Below are 26,626 nucleotides of genomic sequence, written 5' to 3'. Positions count from 1 at the left end.
TCGTAGCCTGGGGGACAGTGTGACGTGTGCTTCAGGCAAGACGGGGGCGTTTACTTACTACGCAACCCTCCCTCTCTCTCTCTCCACTAACTACGCTAATATCGCATATACTATTATGATATTCTGTAATCATATTAGAGCGAATTTTCTTCGTCTTTATGTTAGCAAGATGTTTTCCTTGTCTTTTCCTCATTGGCATGATGAAATTTTTGCCAAAACATTGATAAGCATATGTAAAAGCAAGCGAATGTCAGAGGTGAAACTTGAACGTGTAGACTACTTGACGTCTGTGCTCACACTGATCATTGGTAACTCCACTCTGCGGCCACGGAATCTCTACAGATGCCATTTCTCACAATTTCTTTGACAATAATTATCAAAATTTACAATAACAGAAGAAATATTGCATTTTCTTGTACGGATGAATGTTTTAGGCTTATTGAGTTATGTTTACTAATTACCCTGTAACTACGAAAGTAAGAGGAATTTTGACGAAATATTTCATATACGTATTCCCAATTGCCATATGAAGCTCCATGAATTTTTTCATGACTGCATTTATTGCCCTATACCCCCATATATAGGGGTTCCGGCCGGCCCCCTTAAAGCAGGTTTAGTTTGCCTGATTTTATTCATATTTTCCTTTTTTCCTTTTTTCTTTCTCTGGGTGTTTTCAGTGTGGGTGTGATCTGCTAGGTGTGTGTACATTGTGAGGTGGAGAATTTTGCACTAACAGAAATTTCTTCAGGTTCTCGCAAGAGACAAAGGAAATGCCCTGGAGTGAGTGGGTTTCCTTGTTTAAGATTTTTAACATCGGTGTCTACAGATTCACGTCCAACGTGTAGTAGGTGCAGAGAAAACGTATGTACTATTACTAATCCTTGTTCAGTTTGTCGTGGTTGGTCGGTGGAACAGTGGATGAAGTTTTATGGGTAGGGCCAGTACAAAAGAAAGGAGACGATGCCATCTTTGGATGACCAAGTGTCGTCGGCTTCTTTTGTATCGGCAATACATCAGACTGCTCCATATGGTTTCGTCACCTGCTTTTGATGTTACCCATACCCCTTCAGTTTCTTCTAGCGATTCGTTATTGGAAACTCCAGGAGGGGTTTTGGGTAATTTTATGCATAATTACGCTCCGTCATTCCCGGCAGGGAGAGGGGGAGCATCGCCATCTTTGTTCCAGGTGTCAGCTCCCGATGCGCAGAGAATGGAAGGAACGTGGACAGTGTTACGCCTACCAGGCGTACCAACTTTGGAGGGGTTCCTTTCTCATTATGTGGCGTCACGTTTCCACCCAGGCCCGACAACGGTGAATGTTCCTTTGGTCAACAGCAGTGGCAAAAATTGCATCCTCAGAAGTAACAAGAAAACTAGTGGATGTTTATCAGATTGCTACAATCAGGTTCCAAAGCAATTGCGTACTTGACGAATTTAAGTGCCAATGTTTGGGCTAATATCCTGTTGATGAGGAGAGATGCAGCATTGGCTAGATTAAGCTGCACTGTTGACTTGGATTCCCTGTTAGCAATGCGGAATGGGGATATCCTAGAGTCTCAATCGCTGTTGCCAGAGGGCATACTGGAAGCTGCTATAGTTAGAAGAAGGATGGATACTAACGACAGATTAGTACAGCAGGCAGTTACGAAAACATGTGGAAGCCAGGCTAATTCTAATGAGGTAACACATCAGCAAATACTTCCTAAGAAATCAGTGAGACATAACATCTCTAATAGATCAACAAGACCCTCTTCCCCAAAGAAGTCAGCTTATCAGCCCTTTCACAATAGACCCAACAGAGGAAGGGGTAATAGGGGTAGGGGGAAAGGTTCAAGACGATAGGATGGGCACCTCTCATCACTCAGTCACACCAGTGGGGGGTTGCCTGGCAAATCACTGGAAGGTGTGGCAGGAATTTGGAGCAGAGCAGTGGGTGGTGGATGTTCTCAGAGTCAGATATATGATTCCATTTGAAGTGACCCCACCCTTGACAGAACAACCATTACCGCACCTCTCCTATGCTCAGGAATCTCAGAAAGCTTTTATTCTGCAAGAGGAAGTGAAGTAGATGATGGAAAAAGGGGCTGTGGAACAAGTATCGCTTCCATCAAAGGGTTTTACAGCCGCATTTTCCTTGTCCCTAAAGTCAATGGAGATTGGAGGACAGTTCTAGATCTGTCAACATTGAATCTGTTTATAAGGAAAACCAGATTCAGAATGAAGACCCCAAAGACAGTTCTAGCAGCACTGACAATAGACTTGAAGGACGCATACTTTCAGATCCCAGTCCATCAGTCTTCCAGGAAATTTCTCCGCTTCAGTCTTGTAGAGAAAGTTTTCCAATTCAGAGTCCTGTGCTTCGGATTGACAAAATCTCCACAAGATTTTACAAGAGAATTCACTCTTGTGCCGACATGGGCGCATGCTCATGGGATCACGCTAACATGATACCTAGACGACTGGCTGGTGAAAGCAAAATCCAGAGAAAAATTACTTTGGGATAGGGTTACCCTTCTGCAGTTTTGTCACAGCCTAGGCATTGTGATAATTCAGGAGAAATCAAAGTTGGATCCAAGTCAAGAGGCTGGTGGACCGGGTTATGATTATAGCCACAGTAAAAGCCAAAGGGTTCCCAGCAGACCAGAGTGTAGAGAAATGCAAACAAGTGGTGAATGCCTTTCTGGAAAAGCAAACACAGCCAGCAAAACAGTGGCAGGTAGCCTGGGAATTCTAAGTTCCTTGGAGAAGCTGGTACCACACGGGAGACGGAGGATGAAGGACTTTTGGTCGACAACAGTAGATCACCCATACGAGCAAATTCCCTTGTCGACAGAGGTGAGAAAAGACCTACTGTGGTGGGTGCAGGACAACAATCTGACAGTGGGAGTTCCCCTTCAGCAACCCTCTCCGGACCTCTTGCTGTTCTCGGATGTGTCACTCGAAGGTTGGGGCACCTACATGGAGGAGCTGATGATTTCAGGGCAATGGAGTTGCGAGGACAGAGAACTCCATATAAACGTGTTGGAGTTAAAAGTAGCATTTCTGGCACTCAGGAATTCCGGGAGAGGGTGAAGGGGCAATCAGTGGTATTGGTGTTGTACAACACCACAGTAGTAGCTTACGTAAACAAGCAAGGTGGCCTAGTATCTCAGCAGTTACACCTGATGACAGTTCAGCTTCATCAGTGGGCTGTAGAGAACTTAGTAGACATCAGAGCCAGATATATTCCAGGAAAAAGAAACATAGTGGCCGACAAGTTGAGCCGTAGGGACCAGGTCCTAGGAACGGAGAGGTCCTTGCATCAAGAAGTAGTGGACAGAATGTTCATATTGTGGGAAAGGCCAATCATAGACCTATTCTCAATCAGGTACAACAAAAAGTTGGAAGTGTTTTGTTCAGTAGTCCCAGATGCAGAGACAGTAGCAGAAGATGCGCTACAACACCCATGGGACAATCTGGACGTGTATGCATTTCCTCCATTTTGCCTAATCCGTCAGGTTCTGAACAAGGTAATGTGGTCTCAGAACCTCAAAATGACTCTGGTAGCCCCATTGTGGCCGAAGGCAGAATGGTTTCCGGATCTGTTGGAACTCCTAATAGATGTGCTGAGAGAGTTACCTCCGTGGAACAACCTACTATGTCAACCGCACATGGAGAGGTACCATCAGTCAGTGCAGTCCCTATCACTTCATGGGTTGAGACTGTCAAATATCTCCTGTGAGCGGAGGCTTTTCTCAGAAAGCAGCAACACAGATGGCAGGAAATATCAGGTCATCTGCAGTGGTTTACCAAAGAAAATGGTCTGCATACTATGATTGGTGTCGTAGAGGGTACTTGTCTCCACTCAGAACCAATATTCAACAGTTAGCAGATTTTTTATATATATCTCAGGATAGAAAGGCATATGTTTGTTTCTGCTGTAAAGGGATACAGGGCTGCTCTAGCCTCAGTCCTGAGGATGGAAGGTGTGGACATTACGTACTTCTTCATGGGAGATGGCTATGTTAATGAAGAGTTTTGAGCAGTCCTGTTCCCTGAAGGAACTAAAAGCCCCAGATAGGGATTTGACCATGGTACTGAGTAGCCTTACAAAACCCCCATACGAGCCATTGAGACAGGCCACAGATAGAAGCTGGACCTTGAAGCCAGTCTTCCTATTGGCCCTAGCCTTAACCAAAAGGATGGGGAGCTGCATGGTCTGTCATATGTTGTGAAGCATTCGAGAGATTGGAAGCCTATGGTTTTTGAGTTTGTCCCAGAATTCGTGGCCAAAACTCAAAACCCATCAGTAGTGGATGGCAGATTCGACTCCTTTTCCATACCTTCTCTGGCAGAATTTGTAGACAATGACAAAGAAATGCTGCTATGTCCTCTCAGAGTACTAAGAGCATACTTAAGAAGAAGGAGGCATCTCAGGCCGGGGTGCCGAAGTTTTTTTGTAAGTACAGGACGGAACAGAAAGGAAGTGCCAGGATTACAATATCGTTTTGGCTGAGCGCTTTGGCATTCAAAAGATGTTGCTCATAGATCCTTGGACACTTTTTCCTTTGGTCCAGTTGTAGCTGCCCTGCAGGTAGCAGGTGGTATAGCTCATCCAGTACCCCTGGTGGGTTAGTTTGTGTCTAGTCTAAGCTGAAAGAGTGAAAGTAGAATGACTGAGATGACTGGTCTTTCTTCTTTACTACTTTTCTAACTACTCCTTTACCTACGGGCAGTATGAAGGAGAGTACCATCATGAGCTGGAATGGACTAAATGCAGGTAAGGGGGACAGCCATACTGTAAAGATAATCTAGAGTATAGTACACTTTTCAGTAGCAACACATACCTCTCAATAATAGGGAGAGAGTGGGGTGATAATAGATCCAGATACAAGGGACAGGAGTGATTTATGAGAACGGATAGCTCTCCACCTTGCTGTAATGCAATAAACCATGGCATTGTATGAACACCGAGGGAGGGAATCCAATAGATTCTCATGTATGCAGAAGCCAGGTACTATGTCGTACCTCTAAGTAAATGGGGATACAATCCACAATGAAGTAAACTACTAGAGGATTTTACTTCATTGTGGATTGTATCCCCATTCTCATATATCTTTGGTTCAAAGGATAATAGTCCATTGTCTTAGAATACATCTACTATTCGGAAGTGGATAAAGGTGGCAAACTCCCAGTCGGTTATAGAGACTTACCTCCCACCAATAAGTAAGTCTATCCTAATGTTAAGACCAAAGGTTTGTTTCGTATATAACAAATGACTAATTTTTAACCTTTTTGTATTTTTCATGACTAACAAACCTCAGGTCTTAACAGATAAGGCCCACCTCTAACCACCCCTCTAACAGTCTAAACTGGGTTGGAAGAGTAACTGATGGGTCACGGGACGCCAAGGGCATTCTGGGAACTACAATACCCTGTGACCTGGTATAGATGCCAATAATCCCTGGATCTCACAAGTTTGTTATTAATTCTACCGGTTTCCAGCTTGGCACTAGTATTATCCTAATGTTAAGACCTCAGGTTTGCTAGTTATGAAAAATACAAATTGGTTGAAAATTTTTCATATTTTTTGGTCTCAGAAATAAAGAAGTACAGGTGTATTTATGTTGTGTAAATAGCAGATTAACTTAGAAACTGTGCCAACACAAGCAAACCTGATAGCTAAGATGCACTTGTGGTGCTGTACCTTATAGCATTAAATACTGAAGTACTGTGGGTCACTGATTGAAAACCTGCAAAGTAAATGAGCTGGAAAAAACTTAAAAATGGCTAAGGCTCCCTACTTCAAAAAGGAAGTTAATCACATTTTTAAATTTTGATGATTTTATGCTGTGATCGTTTTTGGGATCTTTTGTGGCCTTTGAGCAATAAAGTTGTGAATGACTTTAATGATGTAGGAATGGAAATTTTTCTACAAGTGGCCTTATTGAAAAGCCAAGGAATATTAATTTATTGCTGTTTTTGTAATAAAACTAGCCATTAAGTAGACAATGTTAATTGTAAATAGAGTATTTTATAATTGCTGTGATAAAACAGTAGATTAGGAAATCTCTTGAAATGGGCGAGTACAGTACTATATAAAAATATATTGGTTTATTTGTGTGGATTAATCTATTGATTTAATGATCATTCTAGCACCTTGGTGACGTGGTTGGTATGATGTTGGCGTCCCACCTCGGTGGTCGCGGGTTCGATTCTCGGCCATTCCATTGAGGAGTGAGAGATGTCTATTTCTGGTGATAGAAATTCACTTTTGACGTGGTTCGGAAGTCACGTAAAAGTACATTAGAAATACTGGGGATTTTGCATGTCTCTTGACGAAGAAGAAAATGTTGATAGAGTAGGGAAAGTGCATTTTGGATGGTTTCAACAGGAGTTCAAATTCTTATTAGTAAGTAATAGACATCCTAGGAGCGATGTATGGGCATACTCTTTGGATACACAGTTACTTGGGCACAAAATTCATTCTCCAAGTAGACAAAGGAGACAATAGGATAAATCAAGGGGATGTCCTATAATAATATGCTATATTCAGATATGTTCTTAATATCCTACTGTCAACTTGTGCACTGCCATAGTAGACTGCCATAGTAGTTGCCCTGTAGGCAGGGCCGTCCTCATGCTTTCAAAAGAATGTGCATTTCCAACAGAGGAGACATCTTGAGCTGATCCCATATGACGACATACGTTCAGTATGCTACTCGTCAGAGGAGGTGTCCTATGATGATAGGATGTGGAGCTAATGACTACTTCTTGAGCTTTCTGTCTTACAGTGATGTAACAGTCCTGGCTCAACAACGAAGAAATTATTCTCCTCTTGGCACGAGGATTAGCTACAAAATCCCTGATTCTCCGACGCTTAACTGGAGCTTGCACAGGAGTAGCAGAAGAATCCAATGAAACCGAAGTCTTTAACCCCTTTGATACCTCATGATGCATAATTGGCAAGATGCTGCATCCCGCATTTTTCGAACTTACCCTAGAGTCTGTTTAACCCTGAAAGAAACGGTTTTACTAGCATCTATTCTGCTTTATATATTGATGGAAATGAATGTGAATTCATTTATACACATGTGTATATATATATGTATACATATACACACATACTATACTTATATATAACATTTACTTTTACTTATTGCCATATCAACCCATGAATTTTCCTTTTTTTCTGGGGATTTTCTTGAAAAAATAATGAAGCGCTCTCATTAGCCCATGAACAAAGAGTTTTCATCACGTTATCATAAAAAAAGAAAAGAAAATTTCTTGCATCCCCAGGCATAAGAAAAAGTGCATCCCCAAGCTCTCGATTTATCCCTGAAAAAAGTCGAGAAAGTCTGGCAACATTGTTGGACGGTAATCCTCGAATATGTTGGTAACATATGTAAACCTGCCTTCCGCCTCTTGTTCTTCCACGGCATTATCACTTATTTTATTACTTGAGCACTCCTTACCACTCATACTCTTCCTCAAAAGGAACATATTCCTTGGAAGAGATCACTGTTCTCACTCATAGTTTCGCAGTAAAAATGCAAATAAAATGAAGAAAATTATGAGAAAACATGTGAACATGACCATGACTGTGCATCAACTGATGAGGAGGCTGTGACATCATAGCCAAGAAGGTCCAGGATTAGCTGAAAAATAAGTAGGAGCAGCTTAGTGTGTGTTAGTACAGCCTATCCATGCCTGCTAAAACCAATAGGAGGCGTAACCCAACATTACGAGCTTTCCTATTGTGCTGGGGTTATGTCAACATATACATATGTGTCAATGGGAGCGTTACTGCACCCTCTATGACGTCGTAGAAGCGTCACGGCCCTGAAGGGGATAGGGAGGAAGTAGAAGAAGAAGACATCTTTTCTTCTTGTATGTCTTATTAATCTTCTCCTCTAAAGCATGTAACTTCTCCATAGAATTCTTCAGGGAGGAAGTAGAACAAGAAGAGGAAGACTCAAGTCTTTGTTTTCTTGCATGCGTAAATGTACGTGCTACCGAATCTGAAAGCATAGTCATATCATCGGAGTTGAGGGGGCAGGTGGAGTAGGCTCTGACGTCATGTCAGCCACCATGTTGGATTGTGACGTCACTAAACTGAAGGAAAACATGAGGAGGCTGCTGGTACACCTGTAGGCATGTGTTACCATGATAGGCCTAGCAAAGCCCACATACCCTTCATCCTCATTCGAAACATCAGAGGGAGACGAGATGCCACAAAAGTAGACACCACCATAAGAGAAGTCTTCTAATATGAATGGTACCCCTGCTTGATGACTTGAATTTCTCAATCCCCACGTAGAAGCGGGCTCCGAGGCTTGAAAGGCACACACTGCTATCAGGACTGACTTGGCTCCAAACTTTCATCACAGCACCAACAAGCATACCAAAAAGTGATATGGTAACTCTGGCAAAAAAAGCAAATGCATTGGGCTCTCAAGATCCGAGGTGAACATGCTGCCACCCGTCTTCAAGGCGAAAAGCAGGACTGACAACTGTAGAGCCTGAAAAGAAACAAATATGCCTTTCCCCTTAGGAAGAGAAGAAACCTTCTATCCTGATAGAAGAAAAAGAAACATTTATTAGTAATGGAAAAGGGAACGAAGTGAGCCATACGACTCACACCCCCCCTCCCTCCATAATAACAGGAAAGAGACGGAACAGAAAATTCTGACTGGTCCTGAGCAAGTAGTCAGGACCAACGCAATCGGAGATCTTCCACCACCCAAAATTTTTGTTGAAGTGCAGGAACACTTCTATGATAAGAAAGATGAACCTTGTCTGCAACACAAACTTGTAACATTTCGAACATCCTGAGCCACACAAAATCTGGAAAAATAAAAATTACTGTGTTCCCAGAAATGTGTCATATCATTGAAAAAAAAAAAAAAAAAAACATTGAAATGTCTTAACATAAATGTTTCAATATATCACAAAACAGTATTTCAAATTGTAAATTTGCTAACAAAAGAACAAGATGAATCTGAACCTTCTTATGTTCCTGAATTAAGGAATCACGAACAAGGGAAGCCACTGATACCTAGACACTTCCTTTGTTTCTTACTAAATTCCAAAGAAACCTTTGCAGGGGAAATAAAGGTATCCCTGATCTCCAAACACACAAAGCAGTCTACAGCAAAAACACACACTGAAACCCAGCAAGAAAGAAATAGGGGAAAACTAAACTGGCTTTAAAGAGGAGTAAAAAAGTAAGTCCTCTCTCAAGGGCAGTACAAGAGTAACTAGCGTAGTCAAAGGTTGCTGGGTGACCAAGCACAGTTGCCAACAGTTCCTTGCATACACAATTTTAACTTCACTGGTTTCCAGCTAGCACCAGAAGATTTATCCTAATGTTAAGACTGAGTGTTTGTTAGTTATTTAAAATACAGATTTATTAAAAGATTTGTCATTCTGTACTAATGCCATATTTTCATTTAACAATGAATGTTTAATGTAGTAGATCTTCAGAATATTAAGTTTTATCAATAAAGCTTTTGCAAAGCTGTATTGTAATAGAGAAAATCCATTACCTGTTATGCAATTTTATAAGAACGAACCCTAGATTTAAGCCATACTTATGAGTCAAGAATTTTATTCCTGTGACTTGGTTACACTTCTATACATAGCTAATTTTACAATATTACTCTTATTAATTTTTTTTGCTAGGAAAAAATTGCTGTCATTCTTTTTCAGTATGAATTTACCTCATTCAAATATTTCAGTTTTTGATGACGGGGACATAACAACATTGAGAAGGACCTCCCTTTGTTTGAAAAGTGGAAGACATTTTGCAGAAAGTGAAACCTTGGATCAACTTCCATTGACACATCCAGAGCATTTTGGAACACCTGTTGGGGGAAACAGACGGGGACGAAGGTCAAGACAAAATCCGTAAGTCTTATGATATTATTAAGAATAGTTGTTATTGACTTAAAAAATTAGGATAGTGATAGAGAAGTTTTAGCTATGTAATGTAAAAGTTGTTTACTCTTTCAAACACTTATGCTACTCATGATGTGGTACTGATTTATGGCACATTACATTACTCTATACCTTCTACTTATATCATTCTCTTTGGTGTATTTCTGTGTAGCTGTCCAACTTTAAATTTATGACATACAATATGCTGTCATGACATATAATTACATAGTAGAAATCTGATTATAGTCTTCTTATAGTACTCTAGAGCAGTAATATTTTTATACAGAGATGGTGATGATTCAGGAGAAGAAGAAGAAGACAATGTGCACAAAAGACATCGTTCTAGGAGGGAAGAATGGGAAGCTGATATTGGGAAGGTAGTTTGTGTCGAGTTGGGGGACAAAAAGAAAATGAAAGATAACTGGTTCCCTGGCTTGGTGGTTGCTCCTACTGCTCAAGATTCTGTCAAGATTGAAACCAAGAAGGACTATTTAGTTCGATCATTTCAAGATGGAAGATAGTACGTATATAGTGTCCACAGGTAGTTTTGTGGCCTTGTGATTAACAGTTTTCAACGGGTAGTGATCTTGATTGTGAGGGAGGCTAATAGAAGAAGACTGATATTGTGTTGTCTTATGATAAGCATCTGTTAGATTAAAGCCTTTTTTAGATTTATTTATTTTATTGAGGGAGCTATTTTTAAGAGAGCTAAATGTATTCTAAGTTGATATTGGCCATTATGGGGATTCTAATGATAAAATATCTATCTTATCACCTTAAAGTATTTTTAAGCCATCACAGAATGCTATTGGTTATGATGCTAGATAAGATTTCTGTACCTTTGTTAATCCTTATCAGTTAGCTAATCAATCTGTTGTGTGTTACTATTATGATGTTTCATTTTGATAAGTGTAATGTTGTTAGTCACAATTGTTTAATGAATGATGAAGTGTCACATACTATTGTTTTTTGCATTAGATACCACTCGCCCTTTTAGCTGACCTGGTAAGTTAAGCTACATATATTCCTAGTGGTGCAAATGAATTTGAAGGTTGTCTGTGTAATGTCCAGGATGCAGTATTTTTTTTTTATTCGTAAATTGTTCATTCAGTGGAGTTTTTAACTTGCAAATAGAGTTGGAAGTTTACTTGATAACCCATTCATATTCTGGATGGTCCCATAACATGTTTGTGGCAAATCTAACTGACTTCTTATTGACTCAACAATATTTTATTTTCTTTGTTTTTTTTTTGTACATTTATTATTTTTCATCTTTGATGCTGGTTAATGTATCTTTTTGAAGCTGAACACTTTTACTGTTTTCAGAAGTGGAGATAAACAAAAAGTTAAGGATAAGTTAAAAAGTGGCTGAACAGTTATTTATGGCATCATTTACAGTTATCAGACAGTGGTTAACTTTTGCCTCGCCACAAATCATGAAGGGTTCTCTTTTGTACTTACAAAGAAAGTTACGTATTCAAACCTTCAGTCTTAACATTGGGATAATCTTCTAGCACCAGCTGGAAAACCATTCAAGTTAATAAAAAATTGTGTGTGTGCAAGGATCTATTGGCATCTGTGCTTAATCATGAGGTATGTAGGAACTCCCAAATTGTCTTCGGCATCTCGTGAGATCTCATCAGTACTTTTTTACCGCCTTTAAGAAAGGACGCATTTTTCTTTGTCCTTTGAAAGCCAGTTTAGTATGCCTGCTTTTCATTAATTTTTGTGTTTCAGTGTGTATGATTGCAGTTGGTTGTATGGGTAATAGGAATATCATGGATTTTTTCCTCTCCGACAAAGGTTTCTTCAGGATTTTGCAAGGAGCAGAGGAAATGCCTGGGTATTAGTGGGTTTCCTTGTTCTAGATTTTTAACACTTGTGTCCACGGATCTACACCCAACATGTAGTAGGTGCAGAGAAAACATACATACAATTACCAATCATTGTTCTGTATGTCGATTTTGGTTGGTGAAACGGTGGAAAAAGTTTTATGAGAAGGGTCAGTCCATGTGTTTCTTCGCCTGCATTAAATACTTCCCATACCTGTCAGGTTCATCCAATGATTTGTTTTTGGATGCATCAGGAGGGGTTTTGGGTGGTTTTGTCTTAATAATAATAATAATAATAATAATAATAATAATTACCAGCAGTGAGTGAAATAGCCATGCTTCTAAGGTGATCAATGATTTAAGATACTTTTCGGTAGCAACTCTGTAGCAAGGAGATAAAGGAGTGATAATAAACCCACATAACAGGATACTTTGGTTGTTTATGAGAATAGATGGCTCTCTATCTTCTGCAAATGCAATGAACTATGTAATTGTATGAAACGCCCAGAAATATGAACCAATAGAGTTATCATAGAATTTAAAAATTGGCTGAAGGTGGCATAACTCCCAGTCAGTTAATAGACTTACCTCCCACCGTTGAATAAGTCTATCCTAATGTTAAGACCAAAGGTTTGTTTCATAGATGAACAGATGGCACATTTTTTCAATAACTTTGTATTTTTCATAACACAAATCTGAGGTCTAACATATAAAGGGCCCACCTCGAATCACCCCTCTTGACAGTTAAACTTGGTTGGAAGGGTAAGTTATGTGATTATGGGATGCCAAAGGCATTGTGGGCGTTCCTACAAAGCTCGTGATCAAGCTCAGATGCCAATAGTTCCTTGCGTACACAATTTTTGATTAATTTTACTAGTTTTTCACTTAGCGCTAGAAGATTATCCAAATGTTTAGACCTCAGGTTTATTAGTTGTTAAGTACTAATTGGTTTAAAAATTTGTAATTTTTCTAGTGATGGTAGTATACACTTGTAAGGTAGTTTTAGGATCAAGCAATAAATATATAGGTGCCTTTTAAAATGTAGCTGATGATTGCTGAGATAAGATTTTTAAAGATATTTATTTTCATAATTGTTTTTTTATTTTTTGGATGTCCTGTACATTTGGTGGTTTTTGTAGCAGCATTTTGATGGTGATGTGGAAAGATGGTGTGGATTGTGATTTGGTTGACAGCAAGTGCTTGTTTAGAAAATTAGAGAATATTTTAGTGTTAAGTGCCTCAATCTCTCTCCACAGTTACACTGTACCCAAGAAAGAAGCTTCTCCATTTAGCCGTGAGGTTGGGAATAAGGTTTCACAAAGTGCTCTCAAGACAGCTGTGGAAAAAGCTTTACTTTTTATGACAAACGATGAACTCCCTCCACACTGGGACAGAGACTTGTTGTTTGGGATGGATGTTTCAGATGAAGATTCTGATAGGGATGGATCAGATTCTGATGTGAGTGTTCATTATTTTCTATTTGCTTGTATGATTACAGATGATCTGCTCTTTGTGTTAAATATTCTATCTCATTTTAGGTTACCTGTTGGTATGATAAGATTTTTAATAATCAAATCAAAATATTTCAGAGTTCAGATGATGAGCCAAGAGAAGAGAAAGATCATTTTGTTGCTCAACTCTATAAGTTTATGGAAGAATGTGGGACACCAATAAACACTGGACCTACAGTGGGCAATAAAGACCTAGATTTATATAAACTTTTTAAGGTTTGTATACCGTTTCATGTTTAATTGCTTGGTTAATTTAGTTTAGTAGTATTGCAGTTATACAATCCTAATAACTTGTTTTCATAGCTTGAGGATTCTATAGTTGGTTCAGAAATGTTGAAAATAGATATTGAATGTTGACAGAATATAAAATTTAATTTGCAGGTTGTACAGAAATTAGGTGGCTTTAATCGTGTAATGAACCAAAACACTTGGAAGAATGTTTCCACTAAGATGCAGTTGCAAACGCTTGGGTCTCAGGCCCCAAACCACATCAAAAATGCTTATAAAAAGTAAGTGCTTTAATTTGCTTTTATTTTGCAATGCTGTAGAGAAAAATTTGTTCTGTTTTAGGTAAATATTATTGGATATTTCCACATATTTGCTTTTATATACTTTTATATCTGGCTTGATCTCTGGTATCGCATTGAAATCCTTTCAGTATGTAACTAGTTCCTTCATGTAAACAGATCATTAGGTTACATCAAGTAATACAGTTTACTGAAAATTTGGTTAGTGATGAAAATTCTAGAATGGGCACCATTTTATGTCAATTTGGTCCCCTTGATATTGTATGTGAATTATTGTCCAGAATATGTATTTTGACATTTTGGGAATTAGGGGTAAATTATGAACTAATGGCCTGTTTTTCTGGTATTCTCAGGTATTTGCAAAGTTTTGAGGACTTTTATAGAAAACTTGGATGTACAATGGTTAGCAATCCTCGAGGATCTCGCACTCGGCACAGATCTGGCCGAAGTTTGATACGCGACTGTGATCGAACACCCAGAACACTGAAGAAGAAAGAAAATGACAGTTGTGATTCAACGGAAGATGAGACAGAGAAGAAAGATGATGATGATGAAAAAGATGCAAAGAAACCAGAAGTGAAGAAAGAAAAGGAAGAAACTAGTAAAAAAGAAGTTAAGAAAGAGGCTGAAAGAAAGGAACCTGAAAAGAAAGAGGCAGAGAAAAAAGAAACAGAGAAGAAAGAAGAGAAGAAAGAACCTGAAAAGAAGAAGGAAAAGGAAGACAATAAAAGTACTAAGTAAGTGGATGGGTATGTTTTTGAGACTGGTTTCATATCTTTTCCATTTTATTTATATTAGAATACTAAATTTTTTACTTTTATCTGGATTACTTTTGGCAAAAGCTGTTTTGACCAATGAAATTTGGTAAGAAGGTAGCTAAATAGCAAGCGAGTGGTGGGAAGCCACCTACTCGCTCAACTAAGTGTTACTTTTCCTTTGGCCTCGGTACTGAACAGAAGTGTTCTGTAACTTCAGCATCGCTGCTATAAAAGTTTGCATAAGTATTTCTTAGTTTGAGTGGTTGATGACTTTGGTATGATAGTTTCTGATCATGCTTATGAATACTAGAAGAAAGGTGATGCCTTGTGATCCCCCTACTCAAATGAATAATCAACATAGTGCTCAGGGCATGAATATTTTTCTAGAAGGCTGTGCATCAGTTGCATAGAGGAACCAACTAGGGGCTTCCAGCTTGAGTTTTAAAGGTACTGAAGGTGATAGATTGGTCACCTTTGTTATATTTGGACTGTGACTATGTCTGGGGTTCACTTCCGACATTCATTGTGATCCTTAGAAAAGGTGCTAAGTCAAGTTGCCACATCTTTACTCTTATTTTCAGCAGAGGCCTCTCTTCAGTCTGTATTGAAATTAGTAGTTAGTCTGATAGATCCAGAGGTCCCATGTGTGCAGCATGATTCAGTTGGAGTTGGTTAGGCTCTCTGTGTCTGTCATTGAGTGTACCTTGGATTTTGTTCAAGGGTGCTTTGCAGTCGTAGACTGATTTGTGGATTGGAGAACTCCCTTACCTCAAGTTGCTATTGTGAGGTACTCCCCCCCACAACCCCTTTGACACAATAGCAGACATTACTCTCCTTAGGATGATGAGACTTTACCCCTACAAGTGGATTTGTTAGTCTTCAGACTTTGAACAACCTTTGCATAGAATGGCCTCATACATAAGGAATTTCTTGGCTGCTGAAGCAGGATACAAATCTGTCTTCATGGCTTTGTTTCTAGTGTCATTTTAGTTAGACCTATAGCTCAGTGTGATGGTGGACTCTGCCTTCTCTAGTGTCCTCTGATGGGGACAAGGTGAGGGATTTGGTGTTTTGGTGACAGCTTGGACATTGACCTTCCTCTGACATTGGTCTGTTTTGAGAAGCAACAGTGTTCATAGTCTGTTCTTGGTCATGTGCTGTGAAACCAGTCAGTCTTGGTACCATCTTGCTCTTTTTGAAGTTTGAGGCCATGATGGAGACCTGGAGAGCTGATACTTATGGCACCAATGTCCACCCTGCTTTTTCTTTCAAAAGTACCTTTAGGATCAGTGAAGGCTGCTGCAGTCTAGTTTTCAAGTGTTAAGGGATGTGAGGGTTGCAGAATTATTGAATTTTAGTTATTAACAGTTTTCAAATGTTTTGTCTAAATTAACATCGTGAAGCAATAATGCTAAAAAATTTTTTTAGCTAGGTCCAAGTGCATTATTGACTGTTTTTGAAAATATACTTAAATATTTTATACCAATAACATTTAAAAATGTTATTGGTATAAAAGAATGTTTATATTTGTTCATGGACAATTTTGTTCATCGCTTTTACAGCATTTTGAAAGAGACTTGTAAAAACGTCAAGACTGTATGAATGATTCCATATTGGATCAGGTCTAATATACGCTATTTTGGACCATTTTATGATAAACATATCTAGAAACATAGTTGGTACAACAGAATGTTTAGTTTGGATCTTGGATAACTTTGTTCATTGTTTTTACAGCACTGTGCAAAAAAAAAATATCATTGTTCCCCATTAAAATACCCTGTTTTATCTTTTGCCAAAAAAAAGCTATTCTTGATTGTTTTTCATTCTTGAGTCCAAAATTATTTCCTTTATGCTGTTTACTGAGATATTTTATTTTTTCACAAAAACTAAATGCTTCAATTTCAAAGAAGACTGAAATAAGACTTGTGTTTATTCAATATTATTTGTAAAATCAGTGGTAAAAGTTAAAAGGAAATAACCTTGTCATTAGGTATAAATTCATTACTTTATAGAATTGGGCCTTATGATGTTTGTGCTCCCCATAAATGCAGATTTTAGTTAATATATAAATCAGGAGACAGCACAGTTCTGTTCAGTTAATTAAACTGTCTTTGAAAAGAGGAGAGCAAAAGTGAACAGCCGCTCTCCAAGACGGTTGAAGTAAGACCAAATGCGTCATGAAGTTCATGCGTGCTTGATGACCACGCTCTACCTCTTCTACGCCATAGATGCCAGATGCCACAGATTCCTTGCATACAATCTTTGACTGTTTTTTAACCGGTTTCCAGCTGGCACAAGATGTATCCTATTGTTAACAACGAAGGTTTGTTAGCTCTGGAAAATACAAATTGATTAAAAATTTATCATATTTCATGTCACATTTCTTATACAACAAAATAGTTTCAGTGCAAAAATCAGCCTTCTAACTAATAGTTTGATAGTTAATACAAAATAAGCGTAATTTTTTAGTTTTTCTTTTACCATTTTCTCAGTTTTTTTTCCAGAAATAAATTCTTATAGTTCCAAGAAGACTGAATCAAATTTGATAAAACATTTACAGTGTTAGTGTAACTATTTCTTGATTTGCTGAGAGCAAAATTGAATTTTGAGTGAAACATTTTTTTTTTTTTTTTTTTTTTTTTTTTTGTTTTTTTTTTTTTTTTTTTTTTTTTTTTTAAATCTTGAAAACACATCAGGATTTTTTCAAATGCAAAAAAATGAGCTTAGAAGTCAAATTTTTTCACTTTATCTCCTCGAAAATTTAATTATTTGTGGTAAAAATTTTAAATAACTTCAATCATAAATTGGCTATAAGCACTTTATAATGTGGCCTTATGGCATCAGCGCTCCCCTTAAACCTTTTCCAAAGCCCAGTTAGGTTGTCTTTAGGAAAAAGCAGGAGTTGTCCTGTCAGGCCCTGGACTTGGAATTAGACCGGAAGGAAAATAGAGGAGGATGTTGGTAATCCTCCTCTCCCTGTGCCAAGAGTCTGGGGATACCTGTCATACCATTCAATGTGGTATTGACATTAGGCAGAGCTCTGGGTAGTATGTTTCCTTTGGGAGGGTTACAGTCAACTGTTAATGACTGATGCCCTTCCCTTTCTCTCAGACTGATCCTGTTTCCAGCTTATTTACCAGGATCATCTAGATTTCTTAAACTGCCTGCAGAAGTATGGGCAGTGCTGGAGAAAGGTGCACTGGAATTATTTGGGTGGAACTCAATATTAATCTCTTGCTGCTGAAGGAGTTTCAGATTATTCAGGCTGGACCCCACACATTCTGCTATGGCATATCAGAGGTAGGAACTTCATGGTTTTGATGGACTTAAAGAATGCGCATTACTAGGTACCCCTTAATCAGGACTCAGGAGTACATTAGCTTTGTGACAGGACAGTCATTCAGGTCCAGGCACACTGCTTTGGCTGGTTCACACTAAGGTCTGCTTGGGTCCATCTGCCTGCAATCTCTTTGTGACTGTACCTTGACTGTGTGTTGATTATGGCATCCTTCAAACTACAGATGCTACAGATTGGGATTGACATCTTTCCCTTTGTCTTGATCTGCTTCCCATAATGTAATCCATTTAAAAGGTTTGAGGGTTTTTTTATTTAGAAGAGCAAGTAATCTTAAATTTGTCATTTTGAGAGCCTGTTATAGTTTCAAATACTTAATTGCTAAACAGCCCCTTTTGCATGGGAGAGGTGTGTTCATATCCTGTTAACTCTGAGAATATGGAAATTAGGCCAAAATATGTGGATTGGCATTATTCACTGTTCTGGCTTACTGCTTATCAAAAGAAGAAAATTAACTATATACACACTTCTTAACCATGAAAGTGTGTGACCAGTTTCCAGTGATATATTTTTTATTTACATTTAATCATTTATTGTATGTCGGATGAGTAAGGAAAACGGGCAAGTGTTTGTCTACATAGAAATGGCTTTGTGCTAATTCTTTTTGAATAGCCCCTATTTTTTTTTTTTTTTTTTGAGGTCCCCAGTACCCTCTAGACATCATCCCACTTTACCCAATCTGAATATTTGTGCTCCATATAGAAACATGTGTATCAAGTTTCTAGTTTTTTGTTACATCTTTCAGGTCAGTTAAGCAAGAAGTAAACAAGTCTCCTGAAAGGGAACCACCCAAAGTTAGGGAACGCTCATGTGAACCTCTTCTTACCAGGGAAAAGTCACGAGAACCTGCTGTTACTAGAGAGAGGTCACGGGAGCCAGTGGTAGGTAAAGATAAACCCCGGGAGAAGTCTCGCGAGCCATCTGCAAGCAAAGATCGTAATCGTGAATCGGCTTCCAGCACAAAAGAGGTCCCTAGTGAGCCTGCAACCCCTAAAGAGAAGCGAGAACCAAGGACACCAAGGTCAGAAGCCAAAACTAGAGCAGCTGTTAAAGTTGAATCCACTGAAGTAAAGACAAGGTCAAGTGTAAAAGAAGAAAAAGCTGAAAAAGCTGAAAAAGCTGAAAAAGCTGAAAAAACTGAAAAAAGCTGAAAAAGCTGAAAAAACTGAAAAAGCTGAAAGAGCTGAAAGTGTAGAAGTTAAGACAAGATCAAGTGTAAAAGAAGAAATCAAGAAGGAAGAGGTCAAGAAAGAAGAAAAGGAAACGAGTGATATGGAAGAGGAAGAAATTGAGATGGTAAGGAAATCAAACTATATATATATACACACACACATACGTATGCATACATACATGCATACATACATACATACATATATACACTAGTTATTGGTGATATTTTTCTTATCTAAACTTGGCTTTGGTAGATTTTTAAATTTGCAACTCAGGTTGGGGAACCAAACTTAAAGTACCACTTTGTTGGTGATTAACATTCATAATAACGGATTTTAACACTATTTAATCAGAAACCACCAAATTATGTGCTTCAAAAGTTATTGTCAATTTACACAAGTTTATTTCTGTTTCATGTAGGTTTGGACATTTTCATCAGTTCAGTATTTACTTGTAATTGTGCAAGTAAATTGCTTCAACCTGAAGAATGTTTCATGATTTGTGTCTTTAGGTGTTTCTTAAATTGCTTCTTTGAAACAAACTTTAAAATTTATGTTGTGATTCCTTTGTGATTCCCTTCCTTACTAAAGGTTACTAATTACCTTTATAGTAAATTAAATAGTTATATATTCGTAAATTTAGATTTCGAGTAGCTCAAGAAAATATTGGACTCATACACGGTACCTGTGACCATCTTATTCTTATGAAGTACTGGGTAATTTAGCCATGTGGGTTGACAGCGACTGCTCAGGCTGTCCAAACTGTAATCTTTACATAACTTATCTGTACTTAATATAGAGGTTTCTCACTGAATAGTATTTTATTTGTTGTAAATTTCATAAGTCAGATTAACTTTGGTCATTCAAGACAAATTGGGTCATACTTTTGAGAATAGTATATTTTGAAACTGGTTTGGTTAAACTTCCTGATTATAATAATATAATAGTAATAATCATCACATCTGCAGTGCATGATAGAAAGGGCCTCTGGGAAATTTCAGTGCTCATGTTTTTCCTGTGCTTTATTGTACAAAAAACTACTCTTCAGCTTTCTTTGTCCCTTGTCACAGTTCTCATCTAATGTGGGTCTGGGTCTTTTAAGTCATCTGGTGCCCAGAGGAGCCCACCTGACACTTATCACGTACTATTCTCATCTTTGGTTGTGCAGTGAATATGACCCCAGTCATTCTCCATCTCAGTTTTCCTGTCATCATTATAATTTCCCTTATGGTATCATTTCTAACTATCCCACCATCTGACTCCCAATTTTTTTTATAAGTGACTTACCAAGTACGTAATTACATAGCTATTAGTTTCCATGTACGGCAGCCTAAATGACCACCTCATAGGACATCTCTGCTGAAGATGCATGTGTTCTGGGCAGCTCTATGACTTCTCCTCGGTCAACAGTGCAATTACTTTGACAATGAAAAGTTGACAGTAGGATTTGTTCCTTACATATGGAATATACTTACAGTGCAGCTGGACCAGTCGTAAGCTTTTGAACAAGGTGGTTCGGTAGTTAACTGCTTGTCCGATGGTCGGAAGTCCCGCCTGACTGGAGGTAAACATTCCACTTTGCTTTTGGCTGCTGACGGAGTTAGACGTGTTGTTCGCCCCTCTGCTTGCCATTGTCGTGAGCCTTTCTTTACCTTTGAGATACGAAGTGCTTTTTTCATTGCTTTTTCTCCTTACTGTAGTACTTTTGGTGTGAAGCGTGTAAGTACTAAGTATTTGTATTTTGTTATCATTGATTACTTGTGGTGAAAATCATCATGCAAAGCCACGAGTTGGAGAGACCTCCCACGTGAATGCTCTTGGACCAAGGTGTTGTCGGAAAGCTCTCCAGCGACACGTCTGGTTACGGATACGTCTTCTTTATTCCTACCTCCTAGTCAGCTCCCGCGTATGGCTCCTTCCCCTTCGGGGGACGTGTCGCGTTCCGCCTCTTCACTTGACTTGTCGAGTGCAGAGGAGGGGGCGTGACACCCTGACCTGCAGTTGTACTCAGGATCTTCTATTCGCTTGGAGTGGGGACCCCCCCCCCCCCCCCCCCCCCCCCCCAGGCAAGTGGGAACCCCCTTACTAACCTGACCTTTGCCTCCTCAGGTGTGAATGCCGCCGCGGGAGGGGACCTTGGCAGGTCTGGCACTCCCTAGGGCTTTCGGGCACGCCAAGCATTCAGGGGCTGCTGCACCAGTGACCCATGGCCCGGTGACGTCGATGACAACAACGGTTTCGACTCCTGGGTATGCCGCTCCTCCCCATCTGGTCTATACATAGCACAAAGCGACGGTGACCCCATCAGCCGCTGTCCAGGCTCCGCTGTCATTCGTGCCAAGAGAGGAACCGGCCCTACCGCCTGGTTTCGCTTTCCTCGCCTCAGCCCCTGATTTCCAGTGCCCGAAAAGCTCGTTGCTCGACTGTCCACCATTACCAGTCATCGCCGCTGTTCCAGATCCTGCCGTCTCCTTTGCTGCTCCCACCGCAGGTCCCTCCGGACAGGTGCAGCTGGGCCGTGTTGCTTTGGCAACTGCCCCAGCTCCGTCCTGGATGGAGGACCTGACGGTGGTCCTGAGGAAGCTGACGAAGAAGAAGAGGAAGGTGTCGTCGTCTGCAGCCGCCTCTTCCACTTCGACTTCCAAGGCCCCACAGCTGAGGAAGAAGGTGGCCTCCTCCCCCCTAAGAAGTCTTGCTCAGAAACTTCTAAGGGTCTGCCCCACTCTGGTGGGGCAGTTGGGGTTTCCACTGGTCCTCTTATTCCCTCTGGAACGGGGCCCGTCTCTCCTTCCGCAGGAAAGACGACGACGGGGACCAGAGGGGTATCAGCTACCGCTGGTACCTCTTCTCCTGGTGCCAGAGGCGCTGCCTCTGCACCGGGAACCGTCTCGGCCGCTTGCTCACGAGCATTACCGAGTGTATGGTCGCCTACTGGTGGCCATGCAGCCAGGGTCCAGACCGCTGAGCCTGCTCACCGGGAGGACCCAGGCACGGAGCGGAAGACTGGTGGCAGTCGCTCGGGTGACTCCTGCCAGACCGGCTCGTCCGGCTCCCAGGGTTGATGCGACGGTACCACCGGACCGTCTGCGGGCTAAGGCTAGGAAGAGGTCCCCCTGGTCACCAGGCCCAGTCTCGGCTGGGCCAGGTACCGTGACGCGTCGGGAGGATGGTGCATGCTTCCACCATGCCAGTGGACTCTACCGGTCTCCTGACAGTCGCTCCCACTGGGACCGGACAGATCGTTTGACAGGTAACAGCTCTCCTGACGCTCGGGACTGTCACTACTGTCCTCGGTCCAGCGGTTCTCCTCAGGGAGACCGCGGGACTAGACCTGCAGCTCGATCGCCACCATGGGTTGGCGATCGCCTGCAGCCCTCCCAACCCACTGGTTCTGCTGGTAGGCAGAGAGAGAGAGCTCAGGTCTTCCTCTCAGGTCCCTTCAACCTCCTTGGGCTACACCGGGAGGAGCGAGGCGATCAGGAGTGACCGTGAGGAGTGTGCTTCTCACGGTCCCGCCACGAGGGCCTATGAGCCTGGCACGGTCCTGTGACTGGGCAGATCATACGCCCAAGTGGTTGGAGGAGACCATGAGGGGTCTGTCGTGGTTCTTCCTTTGAAAGGAGGAGGATCTCTGGAGGGGTTCTCCCTGGATGGATTTGACGGTCCATCTCCTCAGGATGCAATCACTCCCGAGATCCAGAGGTCATTGCGCTGATTCCTCAGCACAACGACCTCGGGGAAGGATCGGTGCTCCCTCCTTCCGACCCTCCATCAAGGCTTGAGTCTTTCTGAGGGCCTAAGAAGGAACCCAGGACGACGGTGGGTCTGTGCTGGTCCTCCTTGGCCGACGGCGTGCTTGGCCAGGTGAACTCTCTTGTCTTCGGACAGGAGGGATCGCTTAGGTCTGGCAGGTCGACCAAGCTGCTTCCCCCTCCTCTACCACGACAGCGGCGATTCTACTTGCCATCGTAAGACCCGCTGCCACCTTAGCAGGTTAACCTGGAGATAGCCAGGCTAACTCCGGGTGTGCCTCTTCAACACCTGCTGTGCGAGAACCAGAGGCATAGGCCTTGGAAGCGACTGCCATGGCAGCATTCCAAGCAGTCTCCTGGCTGGACACTGTGGCCCCTCACAGTGTCCAAAGTAGCTGCCTCCTCGGGACACATCACTCCTGAAGGGGACCTGGCGTTCAGAAGACTGTGTCAGTCTGGAGGTAGGGCTATCTCCTACCTGGCCCACCAGAAGGCCAACCTGTGGGCCAACCTGGCCCTGAGACGTCGGGACGCAGTCCTTGCTTGAGTGACCAGGGCGGTAGGGCGTGAGGCAGCGCTGGGTCTGAGGAACGGACCGTTGCTGGTTTCCTTCCGCCTCTCTCTTCCCTAGAGAGATGGTGGACGCTGCGGTGGAACAGCGGCGCACTGAGGACAGTGACCGCCTAGTACAGCAGGCAGTCTCGAAGGCTTCTGGGTAGCCTTGAGTCACTGCGGCCAAGCCTCGGAGCTCGGCTAGCTCTTCCTCTGCGGCCAAGACTTCTTCCTCGTCGAGACCGAGAGGAAAGACCCAGCCTTCGACTTCTTCGGTAAGGAACGACTGTCAGTCCTCCTCCCAGACCTCCTTTTCCCGAGGAGGATCTGGGAAGAAGTCGAAAAAGGGGAAACACCAGGGAGGGTGTTCCCCCCCACCTGCTGCCGGAAGGGGGGAATTGTCTGGCGAGCTATTGGGCAACTTGGCAGCGCTACAGAGCTGAGACCTGGATAGTGGATGTCCTTCGGGAGGGATATCTACTACCCTTTGAGTCGTGGCCACCCCTCACTTCACACCCGGTCCATCTGCAGACGTACGTTCCCAGTTCGACCAGGGACGTGACGCTTCGGCAAGAAGTAGAAGCCATGCTGAGCAAGCAAGCTGTGGAGGTCGTGCAGGATCAGTCACCGGGCTTCTACAGCCGACTTTTCCTGGTGGAGAAGTCATCGGGGGGCTGGCGCCCAGTGATAGATCTCTCTCCCTCGAACCAATTTGTTCGCCAGACTCGGTCCACGATGGAAATGGCACGCTACGTGCTCAATTCCATCAGGGAGAATGACTTCATGCTTTCTGTGGACCTGAAGGATGCGTATTTCCAAATACCCATCCACCTTTCCTCTAGGAAGTACCTCCACTTCATCCTCGACGGGATGGTGAACCAATTCAGGGCACTTTGCTTCGGTCTCTCAACTGCCCCACAGGTGTTAATGCGAGTGTTCACGCTGGTGTCGGGTTGGGCCCATTCGGTTGGGATACGTCTTTTGAGGTATCTCGACGATTGGCAGGTCCTGGCGAGCTCCCGCTCGTAGTTGCTGCAGGACAAGGACCGACTCCTCGAATTCTGCCGCGATCTGGGGATTGTGGTGAACTTCGAGAAGTCAGATCTCGAGCCCAAGCAGAGGATGGAGTACCTGGGCATGCTGATTGACTCGGTAGCAGGGCGAGTCTTCCCCACAGACTTGCGGATCAGCAGGTTCAGGGAGGTAGCCGGACGGTTCCTGTCTCGACAGGAGCAGTCAGCTCAGCAGTGGCAGGTCCTGATCGGTCACCTGTCGTCTCTAGAGAAGCTAGTCCTTCACGGATGTCTTCACCTGTGGTCTCTTCAGTGCAGGCTAAAGGAGTGTTGGTCATAGGCAAGAGGCCCGCCATACCTCCCCGTTCCTCTCACGGAGGAGGTGAGGCAGGACTTAACCTGGTGGCTGGATGACGGGAACCTCATAAGAGGAGTCCCTCTGGAGATGCTGCTGTTCTCAGACACATTGACCGAGGGATGGGGCGCACACCTGGAGGAGTTGCTGGTTGCAGGTGTGTGGAACCATCACATCAAGCACCTTCACATCAACATCGTGGAGCTCAAGGCAGCGTTCCTCGCTCTCTAGGAGTTCTGGGAACGTGTGATGGGACACTCAGTGGTGTTGATGAGTGACAACACCACGGTAGTGGCGTACGTAAACAAATGGGGGCCTAGTGTCCCTCCCATTACACCAGTTGACGATGCAGGTGCACGAGTGGGCCGTAGCCCACTCAGTAGAGCTGTCAGCCAGATATATTCCAGGGAAGAGGAACGTAGTGGCAGACAAGTTCAGCCCCCGGAATCAGGTGATTGGGACCGAATGTTCTCTTCACCCAGACGTGGTGGAAAGGCTCTTCGACCTGTGGGGGCGTCCAGTCGTGGATCTGTTCGCCACCCGGCACAACAGAAAACTCGAGGTTTTCTTCTCAGTGGTGCTGGACCCATGGGCAGCTGCGGAGGATGCTTTTCAGCACCCGTGGGACAACCTCCGTGTCTGTGCCTTTCCCCCGTTCTGTCTGATTTGCAAGGTGATCAGCAGGGTGCTGGTCACCGCGAATCTTCGGATGATTCTGGTGGCACCCAAATGGCCTCAGGCCGTTTGGTATCTGGATCTGCTGGCTCTTCTCGCCGAGGCACCATGAGAGATTCCCCCTTGACACAACCTCCTGTGCCAACCACACGAGGAACGGTACCACCGAGCGGTTCGGTCCCTGTGTCTTCACGGCTGGCGGTTCTTCTGAGAGAGAGGCGGTTCTCGCTGAGCAGCAACAGAGATGGTGGGGTACCTCTGCAGCAGTGTACGCAGGTAGCGGATTTCCTCATCTTCCTTCGCCAAGAGAAACTCCTCTCCGTCTCTGCAGTTAAAGGCTACTGAGCCGCTCTGGCCCTAGTCCTTAAACTGCAGGGAGTGGACATTTCCACCTACTCCTTGGAAATCTCCCTCATTATGAAGAGCTTCGAGAGGTCTTGCCCACCCAGGGAACTCAGGCCCCAGGGTGGGATGTGACTCTTGTACTTAGGAGTTTGACTCGCAGACCCTTCGAGCCACTCGGAGAGTCGTCAGACAGGGATCTGACCCTCAAGACCGTCTTTCTGTTGGCCCTGGCCAACAACGATGCGGATGAGATGCTGCTTTGTCCTGTGAGGGCACTATGGCACTATCTGAAGAGAACTCGTCACCTCAGGCCTGAGTGTCTACGCCTCTTCGTTAGCACCGGGGTTACCAAGAAAGAAGTGTCCAAGAACACTATTTCTTTCTGGCTTCATGAGGTAATCTGGAAGGCGTACTCTTCAGACAGGAGTGATGACACCAGTACCCTTCGTCTGAGAGCCCTTGAAGTCAGAGGTATTGGTCCAACCCTTGCGTTCCGCAAGAACTTGTCCGTGGCACAGGTGCTGAAGGCAGGGGTTTGGGCCAATCAGACCACCTTTACTTCCTTCTACCTTTGGGATATCGCCCACAGGTCCTTAGACACCTTTTCATCGCCCACAGGTCCTTGGACACCTTTTCCTTAGGACCCGTGGTGGCTGCTCAACAAGTTGTGTAGCTTACCCAGCTCCCTCGTCGGACAAGGTAGCATATCCTTGTGAGACTGCATGAATGAAAGAGTGAATGAGAGTGTGACTGGGTTCTCTTCCTCCTATTTTCTTCCCTCCCTGCGGGTAAAGGGCGGGGGTCGTCACTACGCTGGACAGGATGCTGATGCAGGTAAGCTATGCGACTGAGCCCCGTTCTATC

The 26,626-nt window shown here is 42.8% G+C and overlaps 1 protein-coding gene across 1 annotated transcript in view; it reads left to right on the top strand.

The window, feature by feature from the left end:
• Positions 1 to 26,626, top strand: part of LOC135217523 (AT-rich interactive domain-containing protein 4B-like) — a 137,989-nt gene that overhangs the window by 17,196 nt on the left and 94,167 nt on the right. Inside the window, 8 exon segments of the mRNA XM_064253485.1 lie at positions 9,720 to 9,888; positions 10,205 to 10,438; positions 13,007 to 13,208; positions 13,340 to 13,477; positions 13,643 to 13,770; positions 14,142 to 14,525; positions 18,647 to 18,992; positions 18,994 to 19,197. Of these exon segments, the coding sequence (XP_064109555.1) occupies positions 9,720 to 9,888; positions 10,205 to 10,438; positions 13,007 to 13,208; positions 13,340 to 13,477; positions 13,643 to 13,770; positions 14,142 to 14,525; positions 18,647 to 18,992; positions 18,994 to 19,197 (1,805 nt within the window).

This window comes from Macrobrachium nipponense, chromosome 7, assembly GCF_015104395.2.
Source record: "Macrobrachium nipponense isolate FS-2020 chromosome 7, ASM1510439v2, whole genome shotgun sequence".
Lineage (NCBI taxonomy): Eukaryota > Metazoa > Arthropoda > Malacostraca > Decapoda > Palaemonidae > Macrobrachium > Macrobrachium nipponense.
This window is presented reverse-complemented; position numbering and strand designations above follow the sequence as displayed.